This window comes from Mus musculus, chromosome 12, assembly GCF_000001635.26.
Source record: "Mus musculus strain C57BL/6J chromosome 12, GRCm38.p6 C57BL/6J".
Lineage (NCBI taxonomy): Eukaryota > Metazoa > Chordata > Mammalia > Rodentia > Muridae > Mus > Mus musculus.
Window position 1 is genome coordinate 52,293,176 of NC_000078.6, and position 18,715 is coordinate 52,311,890.

Genomic DNA, 18,715 nt, shown 5'->3' on the forward strand with positions numbered 1-18,715 from the left:
CACTTAAGTCAGTGACCTGGACTGACTTTAGCTTTGTAATTTATTATGTAACCTAGGGCAAGTAATTCCACATCAGGTTTCTTGTACTCCTTGTCCCACTGGTCATAAGGAGCGGTTGAATAAGATTGCACTTCAGTCCATGGCATAACTTAGCATGTAGTACTATGATTAGTAGCTCTGACTGTTACTGTTTGGTGGCAGACTTCAGGAACCAATATAAATCCTCTCTTCAGAGACTAAGACTGCAAGATCTAGAAGAGTTGGACCCCATGGACCATGGCCACTTCTCTGGTCCATGAAAGGGGTGTAGACACAGACCTCCCCACATATTCTTTTCACATCAGACTTCTTATAAAGACAAAACCAAGGACAACCATCGTGTTTTTAAAGTTATAGGTTCTGTATGCATGCTTCAGAAATAGATGCAAAGCAGAAAAGCACCTATGAATCTATGTCCATTACTAGTATTCATTTCTTTATGTAACAATGTACTCCCCCACTACACACACAGTTTCTTAAAACATAGCTTTTAATGCTTGTGACAGGTTCCAGCCAGCATTTAACCTGATTCTAACCTTGAGAAATTGGATTATGTAGTAGCCTAACAGTCTTATTTGTTGCTTGCTTAAATTAGGGTTTCAAATAGCAAAAAGAAATTAAAATTTTGAGTCTGCTTAATTCAGTACATTTAGACACAAAAATCCAATATTCAGAGCAATGTTGATATTTCAAGAGTCAGTTTTTTAAATGTTAATAAAAGAAGTACTCCTTTGAGCCAGTGATGGATAGGAATTATGTAGGAATAACATGTAAAATGGGGGTGGTGGCGGGTGTTAGCCAGGCATGTAATATTTGCTTTCTTCAAGTAAAACTAGCTGAGATAAGAAGGAAAAGGGGAGCTTATACTGTGATGAGGCATAAACATGATTGAGCTTGCCTGCAGCTGCAGCTTCATGGCTTTATGCAAATTAAGCCAGAGCAAAGCTGCTGTTTTTAATGTGTCTGCTATCAAAGGACACACACAACAGCCCTACAGTAAACACAAACACTTAGCGATGTATAAAGCATTCACAAGGTGTGAGGCTGTTTTGTTTTAATGTGGGTCATGTAGACATTTACTTCCTATTCAGGAGAAGAATTTCTATGAACAAAATTGGAATATAGATGTTCTACATTCTTCCTAATTACCTCAGTGACTGGAGACCTGATGTCACATCAGAAGTACAGTGCATTCTAAGCTCCTTTATGTACACCCTCTCTTCTGGCTTTCCCAGAACTAACCTTGTCTTAACTGAGTCATTTGTCATGTAGTCTACGTCAATCAATAATGGATTTCTCCCTTTTCATTATTTAAAGAGAAAATATATGCCATATATGTGACAAACTAGACATATTATTCACATATATACATAAATAACATGTATGTATACAAATACTTATAAATATATATGTACATATAAATGACTAAAGAGAATTGACTCCACAAAGTTGTCTTTTGACCTCCATGTGGGACTGTAGCACACATGCATATGTTGCACAATGACAACAATATTAATAATTAATCAATTAAGTACAATACTTATTACAAATCTTAGAACCCAATAAAATAAATTTGGACATTTTTACATATTTTGACATTAGATAGATAGGATGACTTCCAAACTACATTCATGGTCAGATGTTGTCCAGGACATCACTGTCTAATAGAAATACAGAGTCAGCCACAAATGTAACTTTAAAATTTTGGGCAGCTATATTTTTTAATATAAAAATAAAACAAATCAAGCAAAATTAAGTTTAACAATACATTTAAAATACCATTTTAATATGAAATCTATTTTTAAAAATCATACAAAGTAATCCAATTTTTAAAAGTATGTATGTGTGTGTGTGTGTGTATGTGTGTGTATGTACATGTACACATGTACTTAATGTGGTTGGGGAATCCATTTCCATGATGCCTGTGTGAATATCAGAGAGTCACTTGTGGAATTGGTTCTCTCCTTCTCTTTACGTGGGTTCTGAGGGTTAAACTCAGGTTGTCGGGTTTGCCTTTACCCACTGAGCCACCCTGCCACCCTTCTCCCAGGAATCCTTACTAGTTAGTAAGTAGAAAATACATGTTTGCAAAAATAGGCCAAATGTCTGAATAGGCAGATTGTAAACGCTGACATACAAATGACCAAGATCACATTTAAAATGTACTCAGCTTCACTCAGAATTATGGCAATGAAAATTCAAACCATGTTAGGAATGATATCTGGGTATAATCTGATACTCAGAATTTTATAAAGAAATATAAAAGCATCCATAGAAGCTTTTTTATAATATTCAAAGCTTAGAAATAGCCCATATAGTAATAGAAGAATGGATTATAGAGCGTTGGACTCCATGAAAATGTATTCCAAATAAATGGCTTAGATGGAAAGAAAGGAAGCCTGCTATATAATTGCATTCCTATCAAGCTTAAGATCATATAAAATGAGTTTACTGTGTTAAAAATAAGGTTTGTCTGTTTCTTTGAGAAGTATTTTCAAGGGTACATAAGGAAACATCTAGAATCCTGCCATTGTTTTTTCTCTTAACAGAACCTTGGTAACATGAGTATACTTACTTCATCTATACAGGCGTCCACATCTAACTCCTGTACTTACATGTGTAGTATACTTTGATTAAAAACTTTAAAAATAAATAACTAATGAACAAGTTACAGAAATATTTTTCTCTTCTGACTAAGTCACTGGCAGCTTAGACTTCCTTCCCTGTAGACTACCTCACTGCCAGTGTTCAGTGGCCACGTGTGACTAATGGCTACTATCGATAGGCTGTGTAACGCCATCATCTTGGATGTCTCAGGTCTGCACCGCACTGTTAGGTAAGAGCAGGACACTGTCCTTTCCCGGAGTTTGTCATAGACTTCCCATACCTCCTTTGTGTTTATGAGCCATTTCCATTTGAAGTAGATGGTTGTTTTGCTAGTCCATGGATGCCTGATATATCATCATCTTGGTCATTTGTTCTTAGTGTTTTATTGCTATTCTTTTCATGATCAACTTAAAAAAAACAGTTTTTAATTATGTGCATGTCAGGGAAATGTGGGGGTTAGTTGCACCTTAGTACAGGTGCCCAAGGGGCCATAGAAGGGCACTGGTTCCCAGGAGCTGGAATTATAGGTAGTTGAGCTCAGAGCCATCTCCTCAGCCCCATGATCACCTCTTCTTTTGAAGACAACATTTTACTGAGTTGCAACATGCCTACCTATCAGGCACAATTGTAAATGAATAGCTCAAGTAAGTTTTATATGACGAGCATACTTATTGTTAGACTTTAAGAAACAGGGCAACTAAAGGCCCTGAAATAAATATACACATTTGATCACTGACTTTTAAACCAAAATGTCGAGAATATGGAATGGGGAAAGAGTAGTTTCATCAATAGATGGTTTGGAGACAACTGGGTATCCATGTGAAAAGAATTAAGTTAGATCACTCTATATAAAAGCCAACTTCCGCTGGTCTAAAAGCATAAATATATGTTGTGAGACTATAAACCTGAGCAAAGCTCCCCTGTGACCTTGCTCTGTGTATGTGACAAGGACATCAAAATTAACATTCCTAATGCTGCAGTGAAAGATGACCAAAGCAACTGGGGGGAAAGGGTGTAATCCATCTTACACTTACTTCCACATCATTACAGTCTATCACTGAGGGAAGTCAGGGTAGGAACTCAGGGCAGGACCCTAGAGTTAGTAACCGAAGCAGAAACCGCAGAGGAATGCTGCTTACTGGTTTGCTTAGTCTGCTCCATCTGCCCAGGGTTGGCACCATCCCTGGCAAGCTAGGCCTCTTATATCATTCCTTAATCCAGGAAATGCCCCCACAGACTTGCCTGTAGGCTAATCTTATGGAGACATCTTTCTCTATTACGATTCCCTCTTCCCAGGTGTCTAGGTTTGTATCAACTTGACAAAAACCAGCAGAGGGGCTACTATCCAAGATATGTAAAGAACCTAAAACCTAATTGCAAGGGGAAAAGTGCAAAAAGGCACACAAGTGCCCATTGTGTATACGAATGTTCAACATCACTAATTGTCAGACATGCAAAGGAAACCCCCTGGAGCACCCTGTTGGGGAGGACGCTGTACAACAGATAAAGACAGGCTTGAGAGAAGTAGAGAAAGGGCCCTCCTGCACATGGCTTGTGGAAATGTCAATCACTATGGCTTTCTGGGATCATATAGAGCTGGTTTAATTTTTTTAAAGATTTTGTTTTTAATTATGTGCATATGTGTTGGGTGGTATGCAAACATAAGAATACAGGTTCCCATGGAAGCCAAAAGAGGTCATGTGAGCTGGACTTGCAGGCAGTTGTAAGCTGTAAATTACAGCAATTGACAAAGGAGTTGTCACCCAAACTCCAGTCCTCTGCAGGAACAGAACTCGATCTTAACTGCTGAGGCATCTCTCCACACTTCAAAATTATTTTCCAGTTACAGAGTAAAGCTATATGGACCGGCAGCCCCACTGCTCTGTATATATCCTCTGGAAGTAAAGTAAGCACTCCACGAACATGCATGTGCTTGCAAGTTCTCGACTGTATTATTCACAGAAGCCAGGATATGGGACCATTGTAAAGGGCCATCATAGGAGAGGAAATAAAGAGCACTATTTATATTCTTAGTGGAACAGTGTTCAACCTTAAAAAATGGAATTGCTTCAATAATATAGATAAATCTGGAGGACGTCATTTAAAGTGATATAAGCCAGGCACAGACAGACAAATGCTTCATGATTTCAGTTATATGTAAAATCTGAGAGTGCTGAGCTCACAGGGGTAGGAGGTAGACTGGTGCTTATCAGAGCTGGGAGTAGGGCAGGGGTGATAGCTCAAGCCTGAAAGATGTTGGCCAATGGATACAACACTTCACAGTAAACAGAACATGACTAGTAACCCAGAGCCTGCCCACACTCCCATGGGAACCCAGCTTCTAAAGCTGGAGCCTGGCCTGTCTGTGAGCTGTCTGCAGTGCTTGTCCTTATGAATAGTGCGCCTGGGTCATGATGGCATACTTCATTTAGGTGATTGGCTGCCATTCCTTGACTCACTGTACAGTGAGGACATACAAGAATGTGTTTGATTTGTTAGGCCATTTTCCAACTCTTGTGATGTGATTGTGTTGACATCTGTGTTGGTCCATTAACCGGATGGAGTGTGCCATAGTCTACCTCAGCAGGTGGATATGCCCCAGCAGTTTGACAGAACAGCTGGGACCACAGGAGGAACTGTTCCTCCTCATCACAGCCTTGGGTGTTTCCTCACTGGCTTTGCTTTGGTCATGCAGATGCGCCTTTCTGTCCACTCAGGTGCTTGGGCTGTCTGCTTTGATAAAATGGTCACAACACTCTTACCTGGCTTTCATCGCGTTGTCTGAATAGATTGGTTTCTTATCTCTTCCAGCAGGAAGTCTGTCACAAAGCTTGTGTTGTAGAAGTCACGTCCTGCTCTATAGGCTCCCTTTCCTTAAATGACATCTGCTTGTTCCTTAATATTATTAAAGTCCTATTTAATGAAAACACTTAAGCTTATCTCTAGTGTTTGTGTCTGCTTCCAAGATTGCAAGTGTGCTCCTCAAAGTGTTGTTTTGCCTTTCATGTTTAGCTTCTTGTCTGCATGAAGTTAGTGTTTGTAGGGTGCAGATAGTGGGCTAAGATACCCTAGTTCCCATGTGGCCACCAGTTAACGTGGAAGTGCTGTGTCATTCCCATTACAAAGCAATGGCATTCATGCATGGGGTTATTCTGGGCTCTGTGCTGTTGCCTTCTAGCCAGCTTTGTTGCTGTTGTTGTTTGTTGTTCATACTGAATCAAAGTGGTAAATGGGTGAAGTTCTTAAAACAGAGATTCTCAGTCAAGTGTAGTCGGGGGAACAAGCAGTATTAAGCATTTACGCTTGTGGAAGACAGAACATCGGGCTAGTGTGCGAGGAAGTCTTGTTGGCCCTCAATGTTTTGTTTTCTTTTTTATTTCGCTTTTGTGATTTGTGTCCTTGTCAATAAATGATACTTTATATATCTAATGCATACTTATGCTTTATATATGTGTGTTCATGTTTTCGCACACGTATGTTATAGTATTGTTATGTTACTCTCACTATAAAATATAAAATTGATACTACATAAATCATAAAACAGAAACTCTAGAATGAAAACGATTTTCTTCTGTGTCAGCTAAGGCAGGTGGGTTATGTGTGTTAATTATTTGGTGGTTTCAGTCAACAGTAGTTGACTCCTCTCGTGCTGCATGGCTGTCTTCTCTATATCATACTTAACTATGGCACTGGTACTAACAGAGCAGCCACTGTCTTAATACCTAGACAGAGACTACAGAATGGGGAGTTTGTCCCTGAATCTTGACTGTGACACAGGTATTTCTGCACACATTTCATTGGCCTAGACAGACTACATGAACTCACATGATTGGATGGGGGAAAGTCCCTACCTTGTGCTCAGGAGGAAAACTGGATATATTTTAGACCAGTGATCACCTCCCACATGATTGATTTTGAAGCATGTGGCCCTGAATTTTTGTTTGTCTGAGAAAAATAAACAGACAAGACAAACTCATTTTCTTTACCCATAATGTCATGTTGTTTGTTTGTTTGTTTGTTTTTGTCTTTTGGGTGTTGTTGTTGTTGTTTTCGAGACGGGGTTTCTCTGTATAGCCCAGGCTGTCCTGTAACTCATTTTGTAGACCAGGCTGGCCTCGAACTCAGAAGTCTGTCTGCCTCTGCCTCCCAAGTGCTGGGATTAAAGGCGTTCGGCACCACGCCCGGCGTCATGTTGATTTTAAAGCTCTAAATAAAATGACTGTGAGTACAGGCATAGAGACCTTTCCTGTCAAACCCTTCCATCTCCACCCCCACTCGTAGCCTAACCCACAGAGGACTCAAGTGGACATGCAGATCCTCAGGGGAGACATGGGCTTCCTACTCATGACTGAATATTTATATTTCTTTCCTTGTTTTTCCCTGGCTTTTCTATAATTTTCAGGTCAGATCTTTCCTCTAAGAAATCATCTCTGATTCTGGAGTAGACTAAAACTAAGTCTTCTCCACTCTGTTCTCTCATATCACTCTGTACTTTACTTCCAGGACAGATCTTTTTGTTCAATCCATTTCTTCAATTACAGTGTGAGCTTTAATGCTCTGCTCCCCCCACCCCCACCATGGCATGCTCTCCCTTGGGTCTAGCCTAGTTACTGTGTGTAAGTGCACATTAAATGCTATTTGGTTATATCAGTGTATTTTATGTCTGTGACATTTATGCAGTCTGCAGAGAATGTGTCTGGGGGTATTTCTGTAGTCCACAGAGGACAGTTGGCTCAGGAGAAGTGAATCACATAAACTGCAGGCACACTCATGCCACACCTCTATGCCATGGGGGCTGAGAGCGCCAGGGTACGAGTGCTTTTCCTGTTCTTTCAAAATTAAAATACGGCACACCTAGACTTTTACTTTCTTAAGTGGTTTTGTGTGTGTGTGTGTGTTCTCTTTTGGTTGTGAGCCTAGCCTTTAACGGCTGAGCCATCTCTCCAGCCTGTGTGTTCTCTTTTATTGAGTAATTTTTTTTAATGTTCAAGTTGAAGGCCTTATAGTCAGGGTATACATGACATTCAACATAAATGGCAGTTAGACTGCCCAAGCATTGAGGGCATTATATACTCACAGTCAATAAACAAGTAAAGCCTTTGATGCTAAGCTACGCTTTCTCCTAGCTCTCTGGAGGTAGCACTGAATTATCAAAACAGGGTGTGGTTGACTTTTTGATACTTTGCATCAGCAAATGGGTATGTATGAGATGCTTTGAAAAGCTGTACTACACATGACTCCTTCACTGCTGTCTTCATTTCTATGTATGAGGATAGCCTTCATCTTCTCTGCTCCTCCGTTCAGGAACAATAAGAAATGTTATCACCTTTCTGTCTATCAGAGTCATTGTGGGTTGTGAGTGCTGTTCTTCATTTAAGATGCAAATGATGTACTGATCTCCTATACGGATGATCTTATGGTGGAGCAGATAGGGTGGCACAGACGTGGGTATCTGTGTGTTCTCACAGTGTGCTCTGCATTCTTCTTCCACAGGAGAGCCATTGTTGAAATCTATGAATGTGAGGTTGAAAGGCACATGGATGCAGATGGTATTTGCAGAGCCTGTTATCTGCTTACTCAATGGTACTATTGAATAATAATATTTCTTAAAGATCTGATTTATGCCCAGAGCCAGGGAAACTGAGAAAAAAGATGGGAACTGTAAGTGAAATGTAAAAACTTTGCTCAAATAGAAGCAGTAAAAGCTGATGTGGATCTTCTGCTAGCTTCAGTTTTCTCCATTGCAGGATGGAGATGATAAAATACCCACTGAGCTGGTCTCATGTGAAGGACGTAACACCTTCCAAGCACTTATTCTAGGACATGGCTTAAAAGAGTTTAGAGTGTGTAAGCTGCTGCTGTAAGACTTTTGTCCATTCTATTCTTCTCTCTCCCCTCTTGTTCTTCAACACATTGTCATCACAGCACACTTTTGCCCGACATCACTTCTTTTGCAGCAGCCTTTCAGCTTCAGAAGTCTTTGTTGTTTCTTGTGTCAGGTGAGCATTACTCCTGTCCTGCCTTCTGATTTATCACTGCTCTCATTGTTGTGACCAAGATACCCGGAAGAATGAAAAGGAGAGACTTAATTTGGTTCAGAGCTCTGAGGATCCAGCCCACAGTTGCTTAGCTCCATGCGGTTGGGGAGTATGTGCAGGAAAAAGCTGTTCACTGTGTCTTAGGCAAGGTACAGAGTGAAATGGGGAGGGGAGAGACAGACAGACAGAAGGAGACAGAGAAATTAAAGAGGGTGGAGAAGGATAGCAGGTTACCCCTGCCAAGGAATCATTCCCCTGGAATCAGTGATCTCATTCTTTCAGCTGGACCCCACTTCCGAGAGTTGCCAACATCTCCCAAAAGAGCAGCAGCTGGACAGCAAGCGTTCAATACAAGAGCCTCAGGGGGACTAAATAGTCAGAGCGTAACACTGTCAGACCAGGACCTTCCTTACCAGCCCCTTCTGACCAGACCACTGGGCTACCACACAGGGCTAGCTTGCTACATGTTTGCTGCCTTAGCTCTGCTCCTGCTTCTGACTGTTTGTGTTACACACGTCACTGCCTGGTCAGATTGCCTACACACAATCTGAAGGAACAGTTGCCTCCGAGTAACCCAAAGGTTCTTCTCATTCTTCCCAGGCCAAGCATTCTAGTTCCCATTTACCCTCTTTAGCATTTATCACTACATTAGTTACCATCCTCGTCTCTCACTAGCGTGTTAGTTCCATGAGATCAGAGATCCCCGCCTTAATTCACAATTGTCTCACTAACTAGTAGGTACTCAGTGAAAATGTATTAAAGTTCCATACTATGATTTGTTGTAATTTTATTTCAATTTCAGTGTTTTTGTATTATTCTAGGTTCTTGGTCTTGTCCAAAACATGAGTGTCTTCCAGTGTCCAAAATGTAAACACAAAACTCATATTTTTGGTGCTGATGGTGCAAGAAAACTAGCACAGACCCTTGATCTTGATGTTCTAGGTAAGACCTTAGAATCCTCTTTCACAGGGCAAATTACAGGAGGGGAAATGACAGTGAATCCCGGTAATGGAGGTAACAGTAAGTAGTTGCTTGATGCTTTGTGTCTTTAAAGTATTAGTCTAGTGCCATTGCATGCATTAAGCTCTCTTGGGCATCTGTGCATAGGCTTTTTCTATAGGCTATGATATCATCTCTATGATAGATTAAAAACAGCCTATAGATTCAGTTTGAGGAGACAGATGTAGTGTGAGTAGCATGGATTAAACTTATGTTTTAAAGGATGGTAGTTAGCTTGGTTGCAAGATTGGATGTAGGCATTACTGTATAAGTAGGTGTGTGTGGACATGCCCACTCTATTATAGCACACTCTCTAACAGTATGTTCTCAGACTGTGTGTAAACGCCTCCATGAGTGGCTCTTTGCTTGTCAGCCTTTCAGTTGCACAGTAGCTCCTCCTGATTTACTGTGATATTCGACTACCATTTCTATGAAATATGGCAGGTGAATTTTTACTGTATATATTGTTCATAGCACTGAATCAAAAAATTAAGTAGTTTAGGAGGAGAACAAAAATCATGTGATAGGTGAAAAAATAAGGTAAACAGATTTGGATAAAACATGCTTTTTCAAAAACTCCACAAGCAAGCTGTGGATGTTTAAGACAGCTTGTTTTTCTATGTGACGGTGACTGAGCTTCTGTTCCGGGCAAAGACTGATGTTACAGCTGCAGATAGTTGAAAATTCAGATCTTTTACAGATGAAAGAATTTCAAAACATTCCCTATTATAATACATTTCTGAAAGTTAATGCTAAATGTATTATTATTATTTATTGCTCTGTGGCAGCAACTACAATATCAGGTGAATGCTAATATTTTGATACATTACTGTAATTATAGCCACTAATTATATTCTGAACTGTTTTTTACTTAACTAACCTCGAAAGTTCAATTTTCCAAATCTACATAATAACATAACAGATTGACTTTCCCTTAGATAATAAAGTAAACGTATAATTACAATGGCATTATTGAATTATGCTGGCAGTTTAATTCCCTAACTTAGAACAAGTGGGACAGTTCTGTAAGTCATTTATTAGATGTTGAAGCCTCTTGTAGACTGGAAGTTGTTTCTTGAGCAGTGGCTCACAAATGTATGGTGACCTGAGCGTGTCAGAAGTAGTGACCATTGGACCCTGCTGTAGATGAGATCTCAACAGTGTTACAGGAAAGGTAACTCGGAGTTCCTACTCATCTACGTAATGTAGTCAGAGAACCGCAGAAAGTCCCATGGACTGCAGCAAGAGGTCTGCTGATACAGAGGCTGGGACTAGGGAGGAGGAACTGGAGCCAGGAGAGCTCGCTCAGCTAAGGTCCTGCTGTTTAACATTCCCACCCCCATTCTTCTATGACCTGTTGAGCTACTTATTCCTAAAACAGCTCTTGGAATTTTTTAGATTATATTTTAAAATATATTTTTGTCATGTGTGTTAGAGTGAAGGAGTGTGGTACATGTGCCATTGTGTGCTTGTGGAGGCCAGAGAACAACTTTCAGGACTCTCCTTCCATGGTGTAAGTTCCTGAAATTGAACTCTGTCAAGTCTCATTTACTGACTGAGCCATCCCTCTGGCCTAAAGTGGTTCTTTAGACCATTATCCATATGAATCAAGTTGATGCATAGTAGTTAACTCTCACACCATCACAGAGAAAGGCCACCCAGCATCTGAAATGTGCCCTGACTCTTTCTAAGATGCTCTTCCCTCCCAGGCTGTTCCTCGGGCTTTATTCCCATTTTTATTGTGGCTTCCATGTCTTCTATGTCTGTGTGGAAGGTTATGACTCTCTGGAGGCAAACACCGTGTCAGTAGGTGATTGTGGGAAACACAGGATTGGCATCTTTTACTCCATTTCTGCAGCAGAAAGAAAGCTATTCAGGTTTCCTTGCTATTCATAAATCAAGATAAAAATCTTTCTGGGTTTCTAAACACTTTATGTAACATTTACCCTCTGAGAATCCTGTGAGGCACAAGAAAGTTGTACTTATGACTCCATTTACTGGGTTTGAGTCCTCAGCCTTCAGGAGACTGGCTCAAAGCACTCTGCTTTTAAGTTCTCCACCTCCTGGGACAGCACTGTCAGATGCACGAGGCTGCTCCCTCACCAAGTACACAAGTTCATGTGTCATGCTACATGGGTTAGTAGACAGTAAGGAAAAGAACAATGTCTCAAAAGTAGGTTGATATTGGGATACATACCTGACTTACTTTTTAAGTGTTTTATTACACTTTCTCTATGATTGTGTATATGTGTATGCATGCAGGTACCATGGCATATGTGTGGAGGTCAAAGAACAACTTGAATGTTGATTTTCTCCTTATACCCTGTAGGTGCTGGGAATCAACCTAGGGTCATGAGATTTGGGAGCAAGCACCTTTACCTGCTGAGCCATCTTGCTAGCTCTGCCTTACAGTATAGCAGCTGTCTTCATGCACTCATCCAGTAACACCACGAAGAGTCTTTGGGACTCTTACCTCAGCATTCTGACCTCACCCATCTCCCCCATGGTGTACAACACAATGTGTCTATATCAGCTATTCCAGAGAAAACCACTGACAGATGTCCTCTGAGCTAGCCTTTGCCTCCTGGAGATCTTCAGCAAAGATCAAAATAGACACCTCATTCATGGTTGGTTGCCTCAGAGCTTGTACCTATACATACATACATACATACATACATACATACATACATACACACATACACACAGGCACACACATACACTCATAAATAATCTCTCAACTGCCTTAAGTAGGATTTTTTTCACCTTAATTTACATTTGAACTTTCTCTTTTAGGCATTTAGCAAATTGAGGGTAAGTAGACATAATCCAGCCTAATTTGAGAAACTTTAGCTCTTATTTCTTTCCAATGATGGACTAGTGAGACGGTGAATGTCTATGCCAGTTTCTCTGGCTCTAATGTTTTCTCGTGACTTCTGCAGGAGATGTTCCCTTGCACCTCAGTATAAGGGAAGCTTCGGATATGGGTCAACCAGTTGTCTTTTCTCAGCCTGGAAGTGATGAGGTAAGTTACATTTTTGCATGTCTTTTTTTCTTTTTGTGGGATGTATTCTTTATGATATACAGAAAGCAAGGGAGATGAAGTCAAGTTTGCTTGTGCACAGGACAAACATGTAGACAAAAGTGACTTACCTTGATTTTAAGTCACTCATCATGTCATGCACTAGAACGCAAATGTGGATGCCAATCTCTAGTTCAAAAACAGACCGCTGACCTCCCAGTAGTTTTCTCTTGAATCCCCATAATGAGAACTTAAAGATTCTTATCTTGCTGGCTGGCACCTTTTGACTGCTCAAGGGTGTGACACTTCAGTATTACACCCTCAGTGGTGAAGACAATGCTCAGTCTTGCTGTTTAATTCGGAAGCTCACTTATCATCTGTGTGTCTGTCTGTGTGTAGTTTCTGTGTACCCTTCCTCAACACCTCTGTCTCCCAGTAGCTTTGCTCCCACACTCCAGCCCTGGAGTCCCTGCCATAGTGGACAGGACTGTTCTGTCCACTCCTAACAAGGTCTGCTCATCCCTCTCCACTCCTCTGTCCTGCTGTGAACAAGGAAGTAGAAGAACCAAGCCTGGCTAATGCTATGAATAAAGTGAGAGGAGATTTGATCTAGAGTCATGAATCAACATTGTGGAGTCATTCCGAGTTCCCTCTGGTGGGCGCATAGCGCCTTTCCCTGTCCTGAGTGTCAGCGGATGCGGCGCAGCTGCTGGAGTGTGACCTTTGAGTAAATACAATATAGTGCTTATCAATGTTTTCTTTTTCTATGCCTTTCCCGGATTAAATTTCCTTTCCAATTTTTCTTTAAAGAGCTTTCAGATAAGCAAAACCATAACTCTTTATTGCTTTCATATTAAAGTATGATAATCTCAACTATCAAAAGTATACTTTCAATATAAGGTATATGAAAAGTTTGAAATGAGGAATTTTTAATTATGCACATTAAAATGACTTCCAAATGCAGACTATTTAAAGGTATTCTATGGTGATTCCTTAAAAATAATAGTATTTACTACTAATTTCAATTATGAGTTGAGATTTTAAAGTCTTTCTGTCTGTTTGTTATTGCCTTTTTTTTCCTTTAAAATACTCCAAATATAAAAAAGCAATACATTGAATTAGAGAAATATCACTTAACAGAGAACATTTAACAAGCCACCCAAAGGTAATAAAATTTTAAATGCTAAGCAGTAGTATTTATGGGATTTTTGGAGTTGATGTTTCTGTAGTCTGATGTACATGTGTGATAACTGGGTCTCACTGTTCCTGGGTAATAGTCCTGAAGGTCTAAAACCAGGCCCAGTCTTTTGTCTAGGCTAGTTTTAATGAAGTTTCTTCAATGACGATAAAAGTCTCATGTGCTCATTGCTAATGTTAAATACAAAGGCTTCAGTTTTAAGTAGACATGGCCACAGAAAGGAGAGCATATGGTGCCTGGATCCTTGTTTTCCTTCCATGGAAGCCGTTACTTCCCGTTCTGAGACTGCAGATATTGGTGGTGGTCATTTTCTAATAGTAGTTCCAGGCTAGACCCCAGTTGGGTTTTATTTACCTGAGTTTTGTCCTTAAAATAATGCAGAGTGATAAGTAGAGACTCCCCGTCTTCTCAGATGAGGAAACTGACACTCACGGAAGCTGAATCATTTCCCCAGGACTGTCATGAAGCTAGTAGATTGTGAAATAGGAAAAGACCTGTCTGTTCTTCACATTGTGTCAGGCTCTGGCTCCCATATTAATTACTCTGGTTTCTAAGAGACTAGCACAATGCTTAGGTTCACTAACTAGTACCATTTCTTAGTGATGCCCATGCATCCTCGTGAAGCAAGTGTGCTCTCCTTTAGCCCTCGGCAGCAGTTTGTTTACACTGAGGAAGGTGGTCCAGGGGAGTACGCAAACTCTCAGCTGACACAGGCTCCGTGCTTCCTCTTTCTAGTTCGGTTTCAGCTTGACCTTCTAATTATCCCAGGCCAGTTCAAGGCTAGAGTTCATGGGAGCAGGCATCCAGGTCACTCCATACAGCACAGAGCTCCGGAGGAGAGAAGCCAAGGAGAATCTGCCCCTTAGGTTCTGTTGCAAGGACAGCTATGGGACAGGGCATGGATCCTGACCTGGCCAGAGAATCTCTGGAAACCATGTCTTTTCTGGGAAATTGCCCAGAAATCACAGAGAGGATTCTAGAATAGCTCAGAATCAGAGCCATGCCAAGTCACTGCTAAGCATGCACTAAGCAGAACCCAAAAAACATTTCTCTATGCTTTTGAATCTTTCTCCCCATCTGTATTCTGGTGTCATGGTGAGAGGGTTAAATAAAAGACATGAAACTGCACTGGAAGATGCAAAATAGGTTAAAGCTGTCCTTCCTGCTGTCCTTACCTAAAGGGTCCCGGCCACCAGACAGATGCCTCTCCTCTCCCCTCGTTAAAGGCCTGGGGCCCTTTATGCCCTTCCCCTTACAGAACTTCAAGTAAACGTTACTCTCTTGGCATCTGCAGTTCAGAGCAGTAGTCTGTCATGAAAGTGGAGTCCCAGCTTCAGCATTAATGATAATGTCTCCTGAGTCCTCGGATCTGCCTCCAGCTACAGTGAATCTTGCCTCCTCATAACTTCCTTTCCCCTAGAACACCAGGAAAACTTGCTTCTGAAAGTTGAACTCACCAGAAATGCTTTACTCTGAGAAGAGCTGAGCACTGCAGTGATTCAGTGAAAGGGGTGGCCTCTGGTGAAGTTGGAAGGGTTGTGCCCCCCGTTAAGAAGGGCTGATGGCTGGGACCTACCCAGTGAATGCGCCAAAACTTGTGCTGTGTGCTCCAGGTAGGAAAACAGAGCAAGCACAACACAAAGTATGGGTGGTGTGACAGCCGGAGAGTGCAGCAGGAGGGAGAAGCAGGCTTGACTTCAGAACTCTTGATGTCATAGCATTGCTCATGCTGGCGGCATCGCGATTGTTGACCTTTGCCTTCGACCAAGAGCAGCAGCACACATAGAATGAGCTGACACCAGATGACTTGCATGGTTTCCTCATTTGTATCGAATACAAACTTAGTAACCAGAGTGATGTCCTCTCAGGTTATTCTTGGTGAATATTTTCAAAAAGAAATGGAAGGTTTATTATCTTATAATTTCTAGGTTATCACTCCACTACTGTAATATGAACTAAATATGACAAGCCAGCTACAAATATTTCCAAACAAAAATGAAATTAGCTTCTGTATAATATCTTTCACTCTGGTCCTAGGTACTCTAGTTCCCTGCTACCTGGCAGGGACAGAGCAGACAGGGTGCCTCTAAATGGCCGATTAGACACATCTGCACTCGTGGCAGAGAAGTTGAGTTAATGAATGAAGAGAATTGGCAGCTTGAGGAATTTCAGTTATATCTTTCACATGGATGTATTTATGACTTTTATGTTAGATGAAGGAAGAAATGTAGGGATTTTATTATTCTTCAAGGAGCTGAGATGAAAGGATGGACCATGTAGAGACTGCCATATCCAGGGATCCACCCCATAATCAGCATCCAAACGTTGACACCATTGCATACACTAGCAAGATTTTATTGAAAGGACCCAGATGTAGCTTTCTCTTGTGAGACTATGCCGGGGCCTAGCAAACACAGAAGTGGATGCTCACAGTCAGCTAATGGATGGATCACAGGGCTCCCAATGGAGGAGCTAGAGAAAGTAGCCAAGGAGCTAAAGGGATCTACAGCCCTATAGGTGGAACAACATTATGAACTAACCAGTACCCCGGAGCTCTTGACTCTAGCTGCATATATATCAAAAGATGGCCTAGTCGGCCATCACTGGAAAGAGAGGCCCATTGGACTTGCAAACTTTATATGCCCCAGTACAGGGGAACGCCAGGGCCAAAAAGGGGGAGTGGGTGGGCAGGGGAGTGGGGGTGGGTGGGTATGGGGGACTTTTGGTATAGCATTGGAAATGTAAATGAGCTAAATACCTAATAAAAATGGAAAAAAAAATAAAATAAATATTTCAAAGACAGTATAAATAAATAAATAAATAAATAAATAAATAAATGTAGGGTTAGTATAGAGTACATGGTGAAACCCTGCCTCAAAAAAAAAAAAAAAAAAATGGTTTCATAATTTTTGGGTAAGCTTGGTGGTGACTATTGCATTTGTTTAAGAGAATTCTTTAAACCCAGATCCCACTGTCGTCGTTGTAGCCAGAAGAAAGGGTGCTGGGTAAGCCTGTGTCTTTGGATTCATTGCTAGCAATGCTTTGTGCTGGGAATCCCTGAGAGGAGGTATGTTTCACCTGATCCGGAAATTTTTGCACAATGCCTAGATTCACTTGGAGAAGAGCTGTGTTGTGCTTGGTGCTGTTGATGTAAAATGTCTCAGGGAGAGTCAGGGAGAGTGAAGAAAATGTCTTCTGAAGAGAAAGCCCAGGTCGTAAGGCATAGCTGTCTTTCAGCTGGCTAATTCCTCTTATGCCAAACAAGAGCTGGGCAGTGTTTAACTCGTGATTTCCCAGAGGAGGGCGGTTTAAATTTTCTTCTACTCGACTAGGTTGTTAATTTACTGACATTGGAAATTGAATTTGAAATACAACAATTGCTGGTGTTCGGTTTTTTGTTTTTCAGAAGGTCGCCTTCTAAGCACTTACCCTTAAATAGTGAGAGATCTTTTCTCCTTTGTACAATATTTCTCCTTTGTACCATATACACAGCCTTATGCTCACTGTTCGTCTACACCCCAGCCTGCTTCTTTCTGATCAGATACAGTTGGCATCTATGGTAAACAGTCCAGGAGTCACTCAGTGTCTGCTGAGAGACATAGGACAATGTGTCTGTTCTTTTCCAGGCCAAAGCTTACCTGCATATTGCTTCCGAAGTGGTGAGAAGATTGAAGTCATCTCCAGAATGATTCCCGAGTGCCCTGGAAATTGTCCTGGTATTTGACAATCATGAACTGTCAAACATGAGTATTGTGGTCGTGTGGAACCCACAAAAATAATGACAATTCTGATTATTTTCTTTCATCTCTAAAGAAATAATGTCTCATTTTCAGATTTGATTTGACAACCTATGATTCACAAATAAAATGTACATGTATGTGTGCTGGCTGCTCTATGATGATTCTGTATTTGGGGTTTTGACAACTGATATCTCAGCTGCACTGCACTGCTTTCATTGAACTATCTCTTGAGAAACTGTGACTTCGTGATGCTATCGTCCCAGGTTTGCAGAGAACTGCTGAAGCGCAGTTAGACTCTGAAAGGGCTTACTCAATGTGGACGTGAATGCAGATGTCACACCTTGCCATCAGGCAGTTTGGATCTTGCCTGTAGTCCTGTCTTAAACATGTATTTGATGAAAAGGACTTCTACTTCATGTGGCCCAGACTTGCCCAGACTTGATAAATCTGAATCTCCAGGATGGGGTCGGGCATTGATGACTATTTGATTATAGTAATGTCTTTATCAGTGTTATATTGCTATGAAGAGACACTATGACCATGGCCTTTTCCTTATAAAGGAAAGCACTTAATTGGGACTTGCTAACATTTCAGAGGTTTAGTCCATGGCATGACTGGCATGGCAGGAAGAATGGCAGCACATAGGTAAACATGGTTCTGGGAAAGGAACCAAGTGTTCTACATCCAGATCAACAGGCAGCAGGAAGAGAGAGATACCAGGCCTGGCTTGGGCTTTTGAAGTTTCAAAGCCTACCATAGTGACATACTTCCTCCAACAGGGTCACACCTACTCAAACAAGGCCATCCCGTCCCATCTCTTTCAAATAGTGCCACTCCCCGAGGACCAAACATTCAAATATATGAGCCTATGAAGGCCATTTCTCTTCAGACCACCACAGATAATAAGTATAATAATAAAAAATAACTTTTGTTTTTTGATAAATCAAGTGATTTCTATAGCCTTAGAATCTTTCATTTATACCATTGGAACACTGTTCATTTATTCATCTTATGAATGAGAAATGTAGCTATGGGGAAGATAAGTAAGAGCTTTATCACAGGTAGGTTCCTGTTT

General features: G+C 41.0%; 1 protein-coding gene across 3 annotated transcripts in view; it reads left to right on the forward strand.

Annotated features, from left to right (window-relative positions):
* Nubpl (nucleotide binding protein-like) overlaps nt 1–17,795 on the forward strand; it is a 213,225-nt gene extending 195,430 nt beyond the window's left edge. Inside the window, exons 9-11 of one of the 3 annotated variants that reach the window (NM_029760.2) lie at nt 9,506–9,626; nt 12,623–12,705; nt 17,527–17,784. In NM_029760.2, the coding sequence (NP_084036.2) occupies nt 9,506–9,626; nt 12,623–12,705; nt 17,527–17,589 (267 nt within the window). In that variant the 3' untranslated portion in view covers nt 17,590–17,784. Of the gene's footprint in view, nt 1–9,505; nt 9,627–12,622; nt 12,706–17,526 lie in introns of all 3 variants that reach the window. The other 2 variants (XM_006516363.2, XM_006516362.3) reach the window with 2 other exon arrangements.
* Nucleotides 17,796–18,715: the final 920 nt, after the last annotated feature.